This window comes from Neodiprion pinetum, chromosome 2 (assembly GCF_021155775.2).
Source record: "Neodiprion pinetum isolate iyNeoPine1 chromosome 2, iyNeoPine1.2, whole genome shotgun sequence".
NCBI lineage: Eukaryota > Metazoa > Arthropoda > Insecta > Hymenoptera > Diprionidae > Neodiprion > Neodiprion pinetum.
The window spans coordinates 25,272,315-25,290,928 of record NC_060233.1 but is presented as its reverse complement, the minus strand read 5'-3'; the positions used below and the strand labels follow the sequence as shown (position 1 = coordinate 25,290,928).

The following is an 18,614-nucleotide window of genomic DNA, read 5'->3' as shown; positions in this document are numbered from 1 at the left end:
CAAAATTACCGCGCTGAACGTACGCTCGCATTCACTGCCTAGTGGTCCTTTAGTGAAACGGACCGATGGTCGAACCGCGGGTCTTACGGAAAATATGGGGAATCGGTGCGAAAAAAAAAATATTAAAGCTAAACATCCGAAAGAAACGAGGAAAAATTCACATGTGATGCAGTGAAAGTGAAATTATAGTACGTTTACGGGTTATAGGACGGGTCCAATGTTACATAGTGCCAGCAGTGAAATTATGTGACATGTACTCTAATTATGTTACGGTTGGGAACACTGACATCAAGTGAGTTCGAGTTAGTGAGTTCTACGGTTTTCCGATTTTCATACTATTATTATAGCCCATGGTTAATGAACATCACGGTCGGTACAGAGCACGGTCTTATAGACAGGTCTGGGCATTCCGGCTGTAAAACCGTGCTCGAAAATGATGCCAATGTTGTGATTTTCGCCGCTAGCGCTAGTGAGGGAGAGGCCTACTCAGAATGCATACACCGACCTCGGAGATTGCAGCGCTCCGGTCTTTGGTGCACAAATTGAGAAACACAGACTTCAAGACGGTCACGCTGCGTTCATAGAAAGGGGCTTGGAGTGCCCAGACCTGTCTATAAGACCGTGGTACAGAGCTTATCGATGTTCAATATTATTACGAAGTGGCACATGCTGTTGGTAGACGGCGATAGCTAAGACAGGAGAGAAAAATAGATGTTAGTTCTGACCAGCCCCCTGACACTCACCACTGCTCGTATACTAAAAAAAGTGTGTGTGTCAGCTCCGACGCACGACTGGAGTTTACTCCTTACGAACGATAATTATGATATATATCGAATAGAAAAAGAGGGTAAATGAACGCATCTTCCAAAATGATAAGAGAAACAAACATATATCTGTGATTGTTCGGCATATTTATATTACTTCAAAAATTTCCAAATTTTGAGTGCATATTCGTAATAAGTGACCGCAAAAATCCTTGAGTACCAACTTTCGTTCCCGTCAAACGACTTTTTACATTTTCTGTCCGCCATATTGGATCCGCCATCTTGAATTTCTAACTTTTGAGTGCGGATTCGTAATCAGCGACCCTGAAAACCCCCGAGTACTAACTTTCGCTCTTGTCAAACGACTTTTTGCGTTTTGGTCCACCATATTGGATCCGCCATCTTGAGTTTCCAACTTTTCAGTGCGGATTCGTAATCAGCGACACCAAAAACCCTCGAGTACAAAATTCAAGTCGATAGTAAGTAAGGAATAATGTGTGCCGCTAAGGGTTAATATAAGTAATGAAAATAATATATAAATATAAAATATATTAAATCAATTAATCAAAAATAATACAAACACTAAATAAAAGATCTAGTTGTTCGTATTTGAAATGTATATTATTCATAAATGTAAACGATAAGCTTCCCAATTAACCACATCCATGTGTTTTTCGGATTCTTCTTCATTATCATCTAAATCAATTTCTTCCATATTTTCAAATATTTTGAGGTGAAAACGTCACGTCTTATAAATTCGTACGCAGGCACACAACACACACATACAAACATACGCACACATTCAACTCTCAGACCAGAGGTAGTGAACTATACAGTGAGACTACGAAGCACCGCACAAAGAGGAGACCCCGAGTATAGGATACGCTGTGTAATGTATTCCATCTCATTCTTTTGCACGTTCAATATATATGTTTGTCTCTTTCTATAACGCCTCAAGTTTTCGTGTTACACTTGATTTTACTCCTCATATAATTTCCGTACTGGGCCCTATAACTCAAATCGTTTCTCAAGGAGTAAACTCCAAAAATTGTACGCGTCTTGTCCCCGTTTTTTATTTCCTCTACGTGGCGCTAGTAGTAGACTTCTGACCACGGTCTTACATACAGGTCTGGCAACGAAGGTAGTGAGGGCAGAGATGAGTAGGGAGATCTCCAACGCTCGGCTTTTCGTGATACCAGCTAGATTGGAGCGTCGACGTGACACCTAGGCGGCCACGCACCGAAGGTGGCCCATTTCCGACCTGACACCTAGGCGGCCATGCACCGAAGGTGGCCCACAATCGTGTATATATAGATATACTCGGTCCCTCGAGCAAGTGGTTGCCAATCGCATCCTTGTCCCCGCTCGCACAGATGTTTCCAGGAATGCAAGAATTGGGATTTTTTTGTTTCAGTTATGAATGTCAGCGAATAAAAGTATCTCCAGATTTGATAAATCTTGGAATCAATTAGCGGACGCAGAACCAAATTAATTAACTATTCCCAGTCCGAATACTTTTTTTTTTTTTTTTAATATATATTATTTTTTTATTGATATGAAAATATGTGACGTCTGGTATTCTCGAATATTTGTGCACGCAGTCTATGGAAAAATATACGAAGCCAGCTCGATAACATTTATGCAAAATGTGCAATGGGCAAGTGGTTGGGGGAAATTTTTTTTTTCTCGAACTGAATCTTCCAGAGAAGCATCAGCGAATTCCAAGCAAGCTCCATAAACATACCGAGCAAACACGCGCTCGCGGACGTAGCTGTGGTGTGGCTGAGTGGATACCACATGAGGATGAATTTTCAATCACAGGTTTTTGCGCGAAGTTTTCCTGTATTTAAGTTAATTACTGCTGCCTTTGTTATAATACTGCATTCAAGTCTTAAACAAAACACTAAAAAATAAGTTAACCACTTAATGTAAAACAAAATGTTAGATCGAGCTTAAAATTTAAGCCGGAGTTACATAAACTAAGATAATTACAAGTGCAACATTGTAAATATTGTACATTTATTGTTCACCTAAATAAATATGGTTTCCTCCTCAAAAAAAAAAAAAAATGAGGATGGAGTGATGCGGGACACGGGTTCGATCGCAGTTCACTCTTTTTATTTTTTTTTAAATTCAATCCCGGCTTTTGTTTTAGTATTTTCGGAGAGAAAAAACAAATGAAAGAAAGAAAATTTCCAGAGCCGGTCGATTTTTTCCTTCTTTCCTTTTGCTTTTTGTTTTACTGAACCCACCCTTTTTGTAGTGGGGGTAACCCAGAAGAGAACAAATAATTGAAACAATAAAATTCCGAGTGTGAATCGATTTGTTCCTCGTTTTTGGCGCCTCTTTTTTAATAAGGAAAACTTTTGACAGTAATGAAAAATAGAGATTACTAAAAACAAATGTATTGTTTTTTAATAACACCGGCCCACAAAAAAAAAAAAAGTGGTCTGTACTTTTGACCGGACCTACCTATCTTTATGTATTTTGACGCCCTGAATCCGAATCTGGAGTCAGTTTTGCCCGTACACCCTCAAAATTTTGAGTAAATTGCAAAAGACCATAAAAATAGCCAAAAATTAGCAGTTTTGGTAAGAAAAAAATTTGTGGAACTATAGACCAAGTATGATTTTTATGCATTTTGGTCCGCTAAACCCAAATCTGAAGTTTATTCAACCATAAGCCTTTTAAAATTTAATTGGGTCAGTGTTATTAAAAAACAATACATTTGTTTTTAGTAATCTCTATTTTCCATTACTGTCAAAACTTTTCCTTAATAAAAAAAAACGCCCATTTTATATCAGTCTTGACGAGCATTTCTTAGGAATTTTGAGAGATGCGAGATCGGAACGACAAAATTAATTCAGTAGCAACAATGTATGGACCCCTCTCCTCTTCGGATATTGACAGCCAGTTAAGAGGCTTCACAGTGTTCAGTTTAGTGCCAGCAGCTCTCGAGGTATCAAGATGGTAAGTGAATTACATAATTATTTTACATGCATGCAAAAACCGGCAGGTTTGACGCTCGTCTATTTACTTTATAGATTAAAAAGAGAAAAAATGGGAAGGACCTGTAGTCGTATTTTATACTTTATTTAATTTTCCTTGAATTGTCAAACGTTTTTATTTTTGATTGTATAGGAAGAAGATGTGTGGGGAATTCCATTCTAGTGTCCAAGAATGTAGTACACATTTTCGATCGTTTTAACTTTTTTTTTTTTTGGGAAAACATGTTCCTCAATTTCCAAATTTCCTTAATTTTTTGGTATTCAAATCGATTCTTAACAATTTTGCGCACAGGTGGGATTTCTTTAATTATTTTTTCCTTAAACCTGAGGATATTTCCTATCTGAGATCACTGTCGATAGGCGAGATTCCGGAAATCATTAATTACCTTTTTTTCTAATTAAAAAGAAAATCACATAAGGCCACTAAGAGCTCGAAATGAAAATCTGAAAAAATGAGAGATGGTTTTTTGTATTCGAAGCCATTAACGTAAAAAATCCGTTTAACGACCATCCTAATACATATACATTTTATGTTGGGCATTCCACGTCAAATTTGCAACCCATGTACCTCACCCTCTTCGCTTTTGATAATTGTTTGGTATGATGTTGCAACCACGGTTTCAATCGACTTAAAACAGCGTCGGAATTTTTTGCAGATTTCTTTAGCCACCACTGAAATAGAAAAAAATTGAAAAACCAATTCCGAAAACGCTTCTTTCAAAATTCTGAAAAAATTCACACTGATTTTATAATTAAAAATATGATTCTTAAGCACGAGACGATAATGGGATCTCTACATTTACTATAGTTTTCGCAAGTTTTTAGTTTTCTTGGATCTTTGAATAACTTGAAAAAAAAGAATGAAATGGTATGAACTATATTCAGGCCTTCTGGCATTCCTCTAGATTTCAGAAAAATTGAAATCCATTAATAATAGAGAAATTTATGACCGAATAAATAAATAGCAACTCCAATTCCGGCATGAGAAAAAAAACTTGCTAGAAAAGTAGTGATGTGACTTATGTGATTTTCTTTTTAATTAGAAAAAAAGGTAATTAATGATTTCCGGAATCTCGCCTATCGACAGTGATCTCAGATAGGAAATATCCTCAGGTTTAGGGAAAAAATAATTAAAGAAATCCCACCTGTGCGCAAAATTGTTAAGAATCGATTTGAATACCAAAAAATTAAGGAAATTTGGAAATTGAGGGACATGTTTTCCCAAAAAAAAAAAAAGTTAAAACGATCGAAAATGTGTACTACATTCTTGGGCACTAGAATGGAATTCCCCACACATCTTCTTCCTATACAATCAAAAATAAAAACGTTTGACAATTCAAGGAAAATTAAATAAAGTATAAAATACGACTACAGGTCCTTCCCATTTTTTCTCTTTTTATTCTATAAAGTAAATAGACGAGCGTCAAACCTGCCGGTTTTTGCATGCATGTAAAATAATTATGTAATTCACTTACCATCTTGATACCTCGAGAGCTGCTGGCATTAAACTGAACACTGTGAAGCCTCTTAACTGGCTGTCAATATCCGAAGAGGAGAGGGGTCCATACATTGTTGCTACTGAATTAATTTTGTCGTTCCGATCTCGCATCTCTCAAAATTCCTAAGAAATGCTCGTCAAGACTGATATAAAATGGGCGTTTTTTTTTATTAAGGAAAAGTTTTGACAGTAATGGAAAATAGAGATTACTAAAAACAAATGTATTGTTTTTTAATAACACTGACCCAATTAAATTTTAAAAGGCTTATGGTTGAATAAACTTCAGATTTGGGTTTAGCGGACCAAAATGCATAAAAATCATACTTGGTCTATAGTTCCACAAATTTTTTTCTTACCAAAACTGCTAATTTTTGGCTATTTTTATGGTCTTTTGCAATTTACTCAAAATTTTGAGGGTGTACGGGCAAAACTGACTCCAGATTCGGATTCAGCGCGTCAAAATACATAAAGATAGGTAGGTCCGGTCAAAAGTACAGACCACTTTTTTTTTTTTTGTGGGCCGGTGTTATTAAAAAACAATACATTTGTTTTTAGTAATCTCTATTTTTCATTACTGTCAAAACTTTTCCTTATTAAAAAAGAGGCGCCAAAAACGAGGAACAAATCGATTCACACTCGGAATTTTATTGTGTCAATTATTTGTTCTCTTCTGGGTTACCCCCACTACAAAAAGGGTGGGTTCAGTAAAACAAAAAGCAAAAGGAAAGAAGGAAAAAATCGACCGGCTCTGGAAATTTTCTTTCTTTCATTTGTTTTTTCTCTCCGAAAATACTAAAACAAAAGCCGGGATTGAATTTAAAAAAAAATAAAAAGAGTGAACTGCGATCGAACCCGTGTCCCGCATCACTCCATCCTCATTTTTTTTTTTTTTTGAGGAGGAAACCATATTTATTTAGGTGAACAATAAATGTACAATATTTACAATGTTGCACTTGTAATTATCTTAGTTTATGTAACTCCGGCTTAAATTTTAAGCTCGATCTAACATTTTGTTTTACATTAAGTGGTTAACTTATTTTTTAGTGTTTTGTTTAAGACTTGAATGCAGTATTATAACAAAGGCAGCAGTAATTAACTTAAATACAGGAAAACTTCGCGCAAAAACCTGTGATTGAAAATTCATCCTCATGTGGTATCCACTCAGCCACACCACAGCTACGTCCGCGAGCGCGTGTTTGCTCGGTATGTTTATGGAGCTTGCTTGGAATTCGCTGATGCTTCTCTGGAAGATTCAGTTCGAGAAAAAAAAAATTTCCCCCAACCACTTGCCCATTGCACATTTTGCATAAATGTTATCGAGCTGGCTTCGTATATTTTTCCATAGACTGCGTGCACAAATATTCGAGAATACCAGACGTCACATATTTTCATATCAATAAAAAAATAATATATATTAAAAAAAAAAAAAAAAGTATTCGGACTGGGAATAGTTAATTAATTTGGTTCTGCGTCCGCTAATTGATTCCAAGATTTATCAAATCTGGAGATACTTTTATTCGCTGACATTCATAACTGAAACAAAAAAATCCCAATTCTTGCATTCCTGGAAACATCTGTGCGAGCGGGGACAAGGATGCGATTGGCAACCACTTGCTCGAGGGACCGAGTATATCTATATATACACGATTGTGGGCCACCTTCGGTGCATGGCCGCCTAGGTGTCAGGTCGGAAATGGGCCACCTTCGGTGCGTGGCCGCCTAGGTGTCACGTCGACGCTCCAATCTAGCTGGTATCACGAAAAGCCGAGCGTTGGAGATCTCCCTACTCATCTCTGGTTACAGCATCCCGAGACACGCGTGGGCAAAAAAATCAGTGAGAATGCGGCAAAAGTTTCGTATGACAATGAATGCTTTTCATGTAGAGCAAATATGACACGGTGTAAACCACGATCTTACATACAGGTCTGGCAACGAAGGTAGTGGGGGTGGTTCATTTCATGGCCGGTTATTTATCTCACTTCGTGGCCGCCAGGCCGGCGTTTTGATCGAGGGATGGATGATCAACGCGTGCGCAATGCAGCGCCAACCTAATAATAATATTATTATTGTTATTGCAAGTAATGAATCGTTAAGAATGAAAGTAGTTAATATAAATATTAGTATGATATAATTATTATGAATTATATATGTATGGAGACTAGAGGCAAAGAGTATCGTCTCCGTTTCCTATTTACAGCAGTCATTATCGAAATTTATGGTTTACTTATCAAGTTATGGAATACTTGCATCGCTTGCGTTTGAATTAATTTAGGCGGTGACCTAACCGAATAAACCACCAAGCTTGATTAAACCCCAAGCGGGGCTATAACTTAAATATTAGAAAAAAATGTAAACAAATTATCTATATCAATCTCGTTCATTTGAAGGAAAAGAAAATATAAATTTCATGTGTATGTACGAATAATAAATCTACGAAGGTAATAAATGAAATAAACGTATGTTGTTTAAAGAAACGGTGTTGTTTTCATTAGTTAACCAATTTCGATAATTTTTTACACCGCGGTACCGCACATGGTTTAACCACCTTTTTATTTAAAACGCAATAGCGTTTCACGCGTATGTAAGACCGTGAGTATGACGCACGCGCTGATTTTAGGTTATATGCTTCGTTTCAAGTATAATTTCGGTGGCACATTTTCATTCCTACCCTTGCCCTACCCCACGTACATCCCTAGATAGCAGCGCCACAACATGGCTATTTCAAACACTAAAAACCACGGATAACAAGAGAACCACGTCGCTCTGTAGAAAATTGGCTTCGTTGCCAGACCTGTATCAACGAAGATCGAGTCACATAGAAGCGTACGGCTTATGGGCCGCTTGAAGCAAAACTTTCTGCGACTCGTAAATCCGTAGGATGGCTCTACCATCGGTCGACAGTATAGCCATCCGACGCTCGCCTTAGGAAGCTCGTGCTCTCGGCGATTTGTACTCGGCGTGGAGCCATGGTGGGGGGCCACGCTGCTACATCGACCCTCCCCTTATTTCTCCGCCTCTCTTACCGCGCCGGCTTTTGTTTCTTTTTTTTATACATCAAATGATAGTATCTACACGCAATTAATAAATTGTGTGCAGTTGCTCACATTCGATTGAATAAAAAAAAAGTTTAAATAAAAAAAAATAAATAAAAAACGACGAAAAATCTATAAAGAAATACCAGGAGCAAGGTTCACGAAATCCATAAAAATATAGTACTATCTCTATTATGTATTCAGAAAAGCTGAAGCAAAAATTATAGTGCATGAATCGGCTGTCTCGGATATAATAGTCTCACAGCTCTCGAGAATGTACTTGTGATCACGTAAAATAAAAATAATCAATGCTTAAATCGGCAAAAGTATGACAGACATCATACCGACCCCCCACTCTGGGTTCATTATTGATCGGGCGCGAGAGAGAACGCACCATGGCTCCAAACGAGAGCGAGAGAGTTAGCACGATCACCCCAACTGCCGGTCGGAGCCAACCACGGACACTGTACGCATTAGTATAGAGCGCTGTACGTGAGCCGAAAAGCAAAGGCACCACTAGCGACACCTAGCTGTTGGGGTGATAGTTCGTCCGAGCACCCAACTTTTCTTGCTTCAAATAGCCTGCAGGCCGTACACTTCTATGTGACTCGATCTTCGTTGCCTGTATGCAAGACCGTGGTGTAAACCTCCGTGGAGTAAACCTGTAGTGGAATAAGGCTCCGGTCAAGCATCTCTAGACGCCAGGTTCGATTCCTGGCTCCGTCGTTAATTTTTCGAAATCACCAATTTTTCGAATTTACATTCTTTCAACAAATATTCTCTCGTAGATTAATGATTTGCACATCCGCATATCATTCAATAGACGGCATTGCTTGTCTTACGGGCTTCTCATCGGAAGCAAGGATTCAAAAAGGGTAAACACAACATCAACACATTAGAGTCTCCTTATACATCGTGCATGCAGAGAAGAAACTTCTTACTCACATTAACCCATAGACTTATAAAGATAGACTGAGCGCTCTTATGAGCCGCTTGAAGCAAACATTTAAAGGACAGAAATATGCCGGGAGCACTTCTTTCTCTCTCTGACGATATTTGTGGCGGGGATCGAGGCGGTAGAGGAGAATGAGGCGAAATTATGCGCCTATATCTATAGCTATTCCACTTCCACTGCTCCGTTGTCTCCCACCATGACGCCGATTGAAAAGAGAGAGCAGTACTCCCGGTATATCTCTACCCTTTATATGTAATTGTCAGTGTCTCTTATAGGAGCGCTCAGTCTATCTTTATAAGTCTATGGATTAACCTCGAAATATATGCGTGCTTCTATTTATTTCGTGAACGTCAGGACACTAAGGGAGCAACTCATTAAAGCTTGACCTCAAAAAATTGAGCAAAATTGGTCAAAACTGCTTAATGCGGTAATGTAAGTTTGATATTTTTTGGGCGAACGCGCATAGAAATTTTTGCCCACGTTATAGTGAAAAAAACTGGAACACGCGTGTCTTGACCTGTATAATCTAGGGACCTTGAGGATATATTTCAAGCCAGGAGTTCACCAGGTATGTACGTACATGTCAACCATGCGTTCACGAATGTCCGCTAGGTTATCAATGTACGGTCAATATACTCGTAGTCAGAAGTAGTCAAGCGAAACTGTGAAATATTTTTTCGTATCCTGTTACATTCACTTTGGCGATTTCTATACGATGTATAATTTTTGTTTTGACGTTGTCTCGACTTGATATTTTTCAGTATATTCGTCGATGTATGTTTGGCACAGCTTCGACTTTTGACTTATTGACAGTCATTATCACATCTTAGGCAGATATAGTGACCGTTTTGCCAACGCTAAGTCAAATTTTACATCTGTTGAGATTATACTGGCCAAGCTTAGTCAAGTGATAGTCGAAATTTCGACAAATGTACTACCTGGTTTACGTATTTGCTAATGTCTGTTACTCGTCCATTTTCATCGACAATGATAAGAATTCAGATCTTTGATATCATTAATGAGCAAATGAATTAGTTGGCCTAATTTATCCGCTTGTGTTTTTTCCTTTCTCGAAAATTTTTATTAATACAAAATCCATACAATACATATATTTATATGGGTGTATTCAATGACTTGCAAGTTTCTAGATTTACCCGCGTATTCGCATAATAAGCTCGCATGATGACCGTCGATTCGAGTTAAAATTATAAGTTGGAACGAATGCATTCGATCATGCCGTACGAGTATCCTGCGGTCACAGCTCCAGTTTCATAACCACCGGAAATTCGTTCATGATTCGCCAACTGGGCGTAATATCAGCTCACATACCTAAGAGATGAGAGCTTTGAGTGTGGATATAATTATGTATACATACGGACTGCAATGGAGACATTGAAACAATACTTCATAAGAAAACTGAGAAAGTGGCAAGTCGAAAATAATTAGCAATCTTATTATCGGTACATACTTGGAGATGCGGTGGAGTGCCTAATGCATAGACGATGGCGTTAGCTACATCTTCTGGATCCAATGTAGGTCGTTGACTGTAAACCGCCTCAGCCACTGCCTCGGTGGTGGCAACAGCCAAAAATTCTGTCTTGATAAGACCAGGACTGATGCTCTATAAAAGATTTTAATGGGTTTTAGGACCTTTATGGGACTAAATAGATTTCCCTGGTGGAAATAATTTCCACGTCAAACTACGAATTTCATTTCACGATTTTTCTACAAAAATTTCCACGATTAACTAGAGTAATTCGGTGACGTGCATAGTTTTGGCACAGAATTTTTCCGCAAAATATTATACTTTTTCATAGATGTTCGTAGATTTTTGTAATTTGCTCTAACCCGTTGAGTTCATTTGTCGTAGAAATGGATATATTTCTTGTACATTATTGTAGATTTTCGTGAAAAATTTTAATTTTCATTGGTTATCGTATTGGCGTAATTTATTTAACTTTTTGGTCTTGATATTCGTACAGAACCGTAGTTTTCTGTAGATTATTGTACGTTTGCGTAATTTATCGTAGTTTTTTTACACGTCTCTGTAATCCTATGGTCATAATTCCTGCGAAAGTTCATAATTTTTCGTGGATCATTGTATTTTTAGCTAAGTTTTTTCCCCTCATACTTGCCTAATTGAGATAAGATGAGTTCAAAAATATACAACAGATTCTTTAAATCCGTCTAGATCGTACTTATAACATGACACGATCAGTCTTCGGATATAGATCCAAATTCTGCTCAGTAATCTTGTCTGTAATAAGTTTTCCTTGTTAGAGACGTGCAACATCTAGCGGATGGTTTGGATCCAAAATTGTAATTAGTTTTCATAGAAAATTATACATATTCATAATTTTTCGTGAAAATTCGTAACTTTTTGTGGAGTTTGTACTTTTCGATGAATTTCTACGAGGTTCTACGAAGGCAAAAATTCCTAATGTTTGGATCCGAAATTGAAATTATCTTTCATAAGAAGTCGTAAACATTCATAATTGTTCATTAATCCGCGCAGTTTTCTACGAGATTCTAAGAAGAAAATTAAATCTACTTCCAATATGTCATTTTCAATAATTTTTCGTGAAAATTTGTATTTTTTTAATGAAAAATACTACTATTTTTCACGATTATCTACAACCTTCTACACTTTTTTAAGATTTCCTACTATTTTCTACGATTTTCTACAGTCGGTAATTTTTCGTAGTTTGATGTAGAAATTATTTTCGCCAGGGTTCGATTTCAACTAATTGCAGAATTAAGGTTTCAGGGATTTCAGCAAGTCCGTGTAATTTCAAAAATTTCGGAGATCTCGAAGTTTTACTGAATTCCAAACGATTTTACAAGATGCTGGAGATTTTAGAAAGATTTAAATGATTCTGAAGGATTTCAAAGCTTTAACAAGATTGGACGAGGTTTCAGTGATTTTGAGATATTTCATAATCTTCTTTGTGTACATCTTCTACCCACTTACCGTTATTTTGATTTTGGCGTTGGCTTTGATCAACTCTTTCCTCGTGACCTCCGTCATTGCTGTTACCGCGTATTTGCTACTTGGGTATAGACTGTACTTGTCGCTTACTTCGGGAACCCCATGACCCATAACACTGCAAAAAAATGTCAACGACTTATCGTCAACCAGAAGGTAACCAAGGACAACCAAGTCTCACCTCAAAGTGTCAGAGAACAAAGTAAACCAACCTATTGATGTTGATTATGTGACCGTCAACTTGACGCGCCTTCATGGAGCGTACAGCTTCCCTGGTGAAGATAGCGACTGCCAGGACATTGACGTTCAAAATCCGCCGAAATCCCTCCGTATCTCCGTCTGTAAGGTGATTTGATATTGGGTTCAAAAATAATACTGTGCCTCAGTAAGTCAGGGCCAGTTAATTAACAACAGCTGACTTGAACCATATGATCGAATGCAGACCTCGATAGATAGAAATTGCAAATCATCCGAATATCGAGTATGCCATTTTTGAACTCATATTTGACAGGGCTTGTGCAAAAAGGGTAAAAGTTCCAAATTTAATAAATTTGAACTAAGCATGATTTCATACACTTGAAACTGCCCTGTTTCAGTGAAACAATCGTTTGTGCTAGTTAAAGTCCGTCTGGGCCATCTTGTGCGCATCATTGTAGCTGCAGGTAGCTGGAAAAGTTCCAATCGCGTGATGCGAAAGTGGTACAAGTGCACTTGGAGCATCTTTCCCCTGGTTAAATTTTTTACGCCAAACTACGAAACTTTTCTACGATTTTCTACTTCGTTTCGAACAATTTCGTAGTTTCATCGTGGAATTTTCCAAAGAGTATCAGACTTTTACGTAATTTATCGCAGTTTTTTTACTTCTCTATAATTCTGTGCATGGTCATAATTTCTGTGAAAGTTCATCATTTCTGATAGATTATTGTATCTCTAGCTAAGTTTTTTTATCAATAGACTCACCTAATTGAGAGAACATGATATCAAAAATATACGACAGATTCTCTAAATCCTTCTAGATCGTACTCAAAAGATAAGAAGATCAATCTTCAGAAATACACCAAAATTTTGCTCGGTACTTAAGTTGTCTGCAACAAGTTTTCCTTGTGAGAGTGATGCGACATCTAGCGGATGGCTCGGGTCCGAAATTGTAATTAGTTTTCACAGAAAATTGTGAATTTTCATAATTATTAATAGAAAGTATTTTTCTATAAACTGCAACGCGGTTCTACGCAGATAACTTTGTAATGTTTTGGTCCGAAAATGAAATCATCTTTCATAAAAAGTTGTAGGCATTCATAATTTTTCGTTAAGACTCGTAGTTTTCTACGAAATTCTGCGAATAAAATTAAATCTACTTCCAATATGGAATTTTCATTACTTCTCGTAGAAAGTCATAAATATTCATAATTGTTCGTTAATTTACATGGTTTTCTACGAAATTCTACGAAAAAAATTAAATCTACTTTCAACATGCAATTTTCATAATTGTTCATAGAAATTTGTTCATCGATTTTTCACGATTATCTACAATCTTTTAAGATTTTCTGCGACCGCCAATTTTTCGTAGTTTGACGTATAAATTATTTTCGCCAGAGTCCTCAAGTCCGGTCGAACTCATAATTCTAGGTATTATTTTAATGAAACGTATAGCTGGATCAACTATGTCGATATTAACAATGTTTTTAAACGCCTCAAATAGTCAACTTGACTGTGCAGAATGGTCGAATGAACTATACAGAATGAACAAAATAACTATTTTTACAGTTAAAATTACTACTATCGTTTAATGGTCAAATACCCGACATTCCTTCTCCTACAAGGAAAGGTATCGGGGTGCCCCCCCCCGCCATTTCATTTTTAGGATATGTTATTCTCAATCGAAATATAAGCGATCCGTATTTTTTTATCGGCGGAAAATCGGCTTAAAGGAGTGAAATCAACCCCCAAAGTTGGAAATCCCCGGTGGTCGTTTTCCAGTTTCTCATGAAAATGTTGAGATATTTGAATGAAACCAATTGGAGGATAATTCTTAGGGCAAATAATGAAAAATGCATTCTGTCCGATTACGAAAGGGTTAAATGGTAAAAAATCATAAAAGTTTTAAATTACGAATTATTTATAACTAAAAAACTATTGCATGTTTTTTAATTCAATTATTTGCATTTGAAAGAACAGATAATAGATCGTGACACGTGATTTTGAGTTTTTCGTGCAAAATGAAATAAAATACGCCCCTGTCTACCTCATTAATTGTATTCGGTTTATAAAGCTAACAATATCACATTGCTGTATTTTCGTGTTATCCATTATGTGATGAATATAAAATTTCAAAGTCAGAATCGGTTCCAGTGATCTCACAAATCCTTGAAATACCGGGCGCCACAAGATTCCACGACTGCCAAATCAACTCTGCCAGAAGGCGGTCGGAAATTTGGGAGGATAGTTTTTGTCATTAATGCAACCAAATGTTATCTGAACGAATAAGTACCTTAATTGTTGCTTAAAAAGAGCTTTGTAATATTAAATAAGATGAACTGAAGCAAAATAGTACCAATTTGATGGGTTTTGGGTTGCGCGTGTATGGGGGTAATTCACCTTCTGTGTGATATTATTTCGAAAAACGCAAAAACATGTATCCCCTATTTTTTTCTACGATGAAGAATAGCATATTCTAAAATGAACGAAATCGGGGGGGCTTGATACCTAGACTGGGCCAAAAAAATTGACTATTTTTTTTTTTGAAAAATATATTGAGAATATCATTCAGTATGGCAAAAAAAAATTTCATGAAATTTTAAGCCCTTAATATTAACTTTGAGAGGTCTATCATCGCTATTTTTGATTTTTAGTAATAATTTGATGTTTTACGTCAGAACTGTCGAAATATTGAAGTGAAAAAATTTATGTTCACTTATCCCTTTATAAAATTAAATTCCCTACAAAAAAGGTCTGATTATAGATTTTTGTCAGAGAAGCCGTTTCCGAGTAATGAAGCTTAATAAATTGATGTAATTTCTCGATTAATTCTCGATTAATTCTCGATTAATTCTCGAGAAACCGTTTCCGAGTAATTAAGCTTAATAAATTGATATAATTTCTCGATTAATTCTCGATTAATTCTCGATTAATTCTCGAGAAATTATATCAATTTATTAGGCTTAATTACTCGGAAACGGCTTGTCTGACAAAAATCTATAATCAGACCTTTTTTGTAGGGAATTTAATTTTATAAAGGGATAAGTGAACATAAATTTTTTCACTTCAATATTTCGACAGTTCTGACGTAAAACATCAAATTATTACTAAAAATCAAAAATAGCGATGATAGACCTCTTAAAGTTAATATTAAGGGCTTAAAATTTCATGAAATTTTTTTTTTGCCATACTGAATGATATTCTCAATATATTTTTCAAAAAAAAAAATAGTCAATTTTTTTGCCCCAGTCTATTGATACCTTTCCTTGTCAGTGTAGTCGGATGATGTTTTCGCAATACATAGGGAATTTCACAAGCTCCTTAAAAATTCCAATTTTTTCAAGAACGGCCAATAACGGGTGGAAATATTTAATTAAAAATAACTTTCAAAAATTTGACTCCGATTTTTTCACCAAAAATAACTCATGATTGAAATCACAAAACACAAGTCTCTTTAATTGTATCAAAAAATGAGACAGTTTGCTTTTAGATGATTCGAAAATTTGTTCATAGACGACTGCATAGCTTCATAATATGGTCTCAGCTAGTTGCAGTAATGAAAACCGCGTTCTGCTTACCGGAAATTGATGCAAAATGAGCCATCGCAGCGTTATTAACGAGGATGTCGATGCCTCCGAGTGTTTTCTTGATCCATTCGACGACTTCCAGGATTTCTTCTTCCTTGGTGACGTCGCATTTTTTCGCCCAGAGCTTGCCTTTCGCGTCCTGTAGCTTTTCACCAAGTTTTTCGATCTTCTCCACTCGCCTGGCTATGCCGACAACAGTAAGACCCTCTCGAACGAGAGTCTCAACCGTGGCAGCGCCGACTCCAGCACTAGCTCCGGTAACAAGAGCGATTTTTCCTGCCCACCGATCCATCGCAAATTTAAAAATAACACCTTTTACCCGTACAACTAAACATATGACAATTCTACGACTGGCTGGAGAGTTACTGCGCTCGTTTTATATATTATAGCTAGGTATACTGCTCGTCAGCCACACTGCTCATAATACAGAATCCCCTTCTTATAGGCTACAACAGTAGATACTGTATAATAATAATAACAATTCCGTCGACTGCACTGTATTGTGTAAAATATCGCTGCGTCACTAATTCAATTAGAAGGCTACGAGTTTTTCTCAAACAGAAAAGTCATGTCGATTTATACCGACACATTTTATACTTTGTCGGGTTAAAATATCATAGAATCAGGATAGTTAAAGGTAGGTATTATTTTCAGTATTAAACGTAAAGACATTTGCTGCCTCGACTCCAATCATTGGTGGACTATATTTATTTTGTGCTATTCATATTGCCAGTGAAAAGGAAACTACTTGAATTTGAAAATGAATTTCTTCACTTAGACATCCGTTTTAAAATATTTTTACAAAACAGATTTTTTAGTTCCAATTTACAAGAAATCATTTAAAAAACTTGGGGATTACCATAATTACGATCCTCAACGTGGTGTAAATCTATAAACGTCACCTAATCGACACTACCTAATGTTCGGTTACTTTCGGCTATCAAATGTAATGGCCTGCACAAAAAGTTTTCAATAATTGCTGGTTCAAAGATGTTTTGACAAATTGGGTATGTGAATTGTCACCGACTATATATCCTGAGGAAAATGATTTCTAGTATTTACTTCAAATTTTTAGAGAAATTAGAACATTCCGTACAATTTTGTGCAAAATTATTTTCGTACAAAATTGTAAATATGCATAGTTTTTAATAAAAACTTGTAGATTTTCATGTAAATTTGTATTTTTTCAGTAAAAAATCTACAAGACACTACAATTTTTAAAGAAGATTAACAATTCTTTGTGAAAAACTATGCGTATTTACAATTTTGTACGAAATAAGAAAAAAATTCCAATTTCTGTAAAAATTTTCACCAGGGTATAATTGGAAGTTTTCAGATAATTTTTCACACGCATTGTTCAATATTACGAAACGTCTTCGGTTTAGATGATCAACAGACTATCAGAAATCCAGCACAGCTCTCGTCAAACACTTTAAAAATATCGATAACTTCAATAAGCCTCTATGAACGCTTGTCGAGTAGTCATATTGCTCAATATGATGAAACATTGCAGAAAATTATTATACCTACTGCCTGAGATTATAAATTGGCATTTTTCGGCTGCGGTAGTATATTCGCATATATGAACTACTAAAGAGACACAGGTTTTGTTCGAGATAAAAGCTGCGTCGGACAGCGCCGTCTCAGTCAACCGAGAGCCCCGGGCGAGATATTCTTCAGCACCCTATATTTTTTATTATTAACGAGCATTTTACTCACGAAGCGCGAACAAAATCAGTGTTCTCGGCCAAGAAAAGGGCGCCTATTATATTCAGGGCCTAAAATTATGGTATCTTATGAAATTAATTGTAAAAATGAAATAATCCGTGTGGTATTGAATTAAATTCATACAGGGTGTCCCAAAACTTCTAGGACAGCTAAATAACTTAAAAACTTTGAACCGCAGAAAAAATCTTGGATCCTGAGGTTATAGGATTTTTCCCTAATCACACGATCGTGAATTTAAATGAAAGAGACAAATAGCAATTATTATCAGCTACACACTTTAGATCGGCGATCGCCCAATTTTCAAGTTTTTCTTCTTGTTATGTGGTGGCGTTATTATTACTTACCTGATTGATTCCTAGGTCAAGGTGCTGTGCTAGCGCGCGGCACTCGTTGGCCTTGGTACCTCGGATGATTAGGTTGCCCTCCGACTAAATCCGGCGTTGGCACTGATAAAGCAGTGATAGACTTGTGACGTCAAATCACTTCATGTACAAATTAATCAGGCGATGAAAACGTCTATTTCGACCGCCTATACAACACACATAGCGAAACTACATTCCCAGAACGTATTTTTTCAATATTTTTCTCACGTCTGAACAGAATATAGCGGAGACCAGGGCTTGCCGTAACATTTTTTGCCAAAATCTAAATATCTCACGTATGTCGTGAGATATTTACAATTTATTTACTGCATATCGTTTTGTGGTTAGTCCAGTATTATCACATATTTCCATGATATGCGGTGATCCAAGAAAATAAAGTTATTGTACTTCATTCTGCTTCTGGTGTGCTATTATTTTTGACCCTGCTTAGAGATCAGAAGTAACAGCGGCAAAGAGTATTGATCATGTTTATCCACAC

The 18,614-nt window shown here is 36.5% G+C and overlaps 1 protein-coding gene and 2 long non-coding RNA genes across 3 annotated transcripts in view; 1 reads left to right on the top strand and 2 right to left on the bottom strand.

Moving 5' to 3' along the window:
- The window catches only part of LOC124211124 (uncharacterized), an 80,661-nt gene that overhangs the window by 45,902 nt on the left and 16,145 nt on the right, over positions 1 to 18,614 (bottom strand). The gene's annotated exons all lie outside the window — the stretch shown is intronic.
- LOC138190446 (uncharacterized) lies at positions 514 to 7,557 on the top strand. Its single transcript, XR_011176415.1, has 3 exons — positions 514 to 1,243; positions 1,532 to 1,905; positions 7,208 to 7,557. It is a non-coding gene; the product is annotated as an uncharacterized lncRNA (long non-coding RNA).
- Positions 7,158 to 16,448, bottom strand: LOC124212067 (farnesol dehydrogenase-like). Its single transcript, XM_046611792.2, has 5 exons — positions 16,017 to 16,448; positions 12,456 to 12,582; positions 12,229 to 12,361; positions 10,726 to 10,878; positions 7,158 to 10,586 (listed from the first exon to the last, which is right to left on the bottom strand). Exons 1-5 carry the CDS (start codon positions 16,315 to 16,317, stop codon positions 10,548 to 10,550), a joined length of 753 nt encoding a protein of 250 aa, XP_046467748.1. The 5' UTR covers positions 16,318 to 16,448; the 3' UTR covers positions 7,158 to 10,547.

What these genes read in the sequence shown, in the direction of transcription:
- LOC124212067 (XM_046611792.2), bottom strand. Translation starts at nt 16,317, where the DNA reads ATGGATCGGTGGGCAGGAAAAATCGCTCTTGTTACCGGAGCTAGTGCT. An exon ending in TCATTTTGCATCAATTTCCG is followed by an intron (nt 12,583 to 16,016) that starts GTAAGCAGAACG and finishes ATCACCTTACAG; the next exon opens with ACGGAGATACGGAGGGATTT. An exon ending in GCACTCCACCGCATCTCCAA is followed by an intron (nt 10,587 to 10,725) that starts GTATGTACCGAT and finishes CTCATCTCTTAG; the next exon opens with GTATGTGAGCTGATATTACG.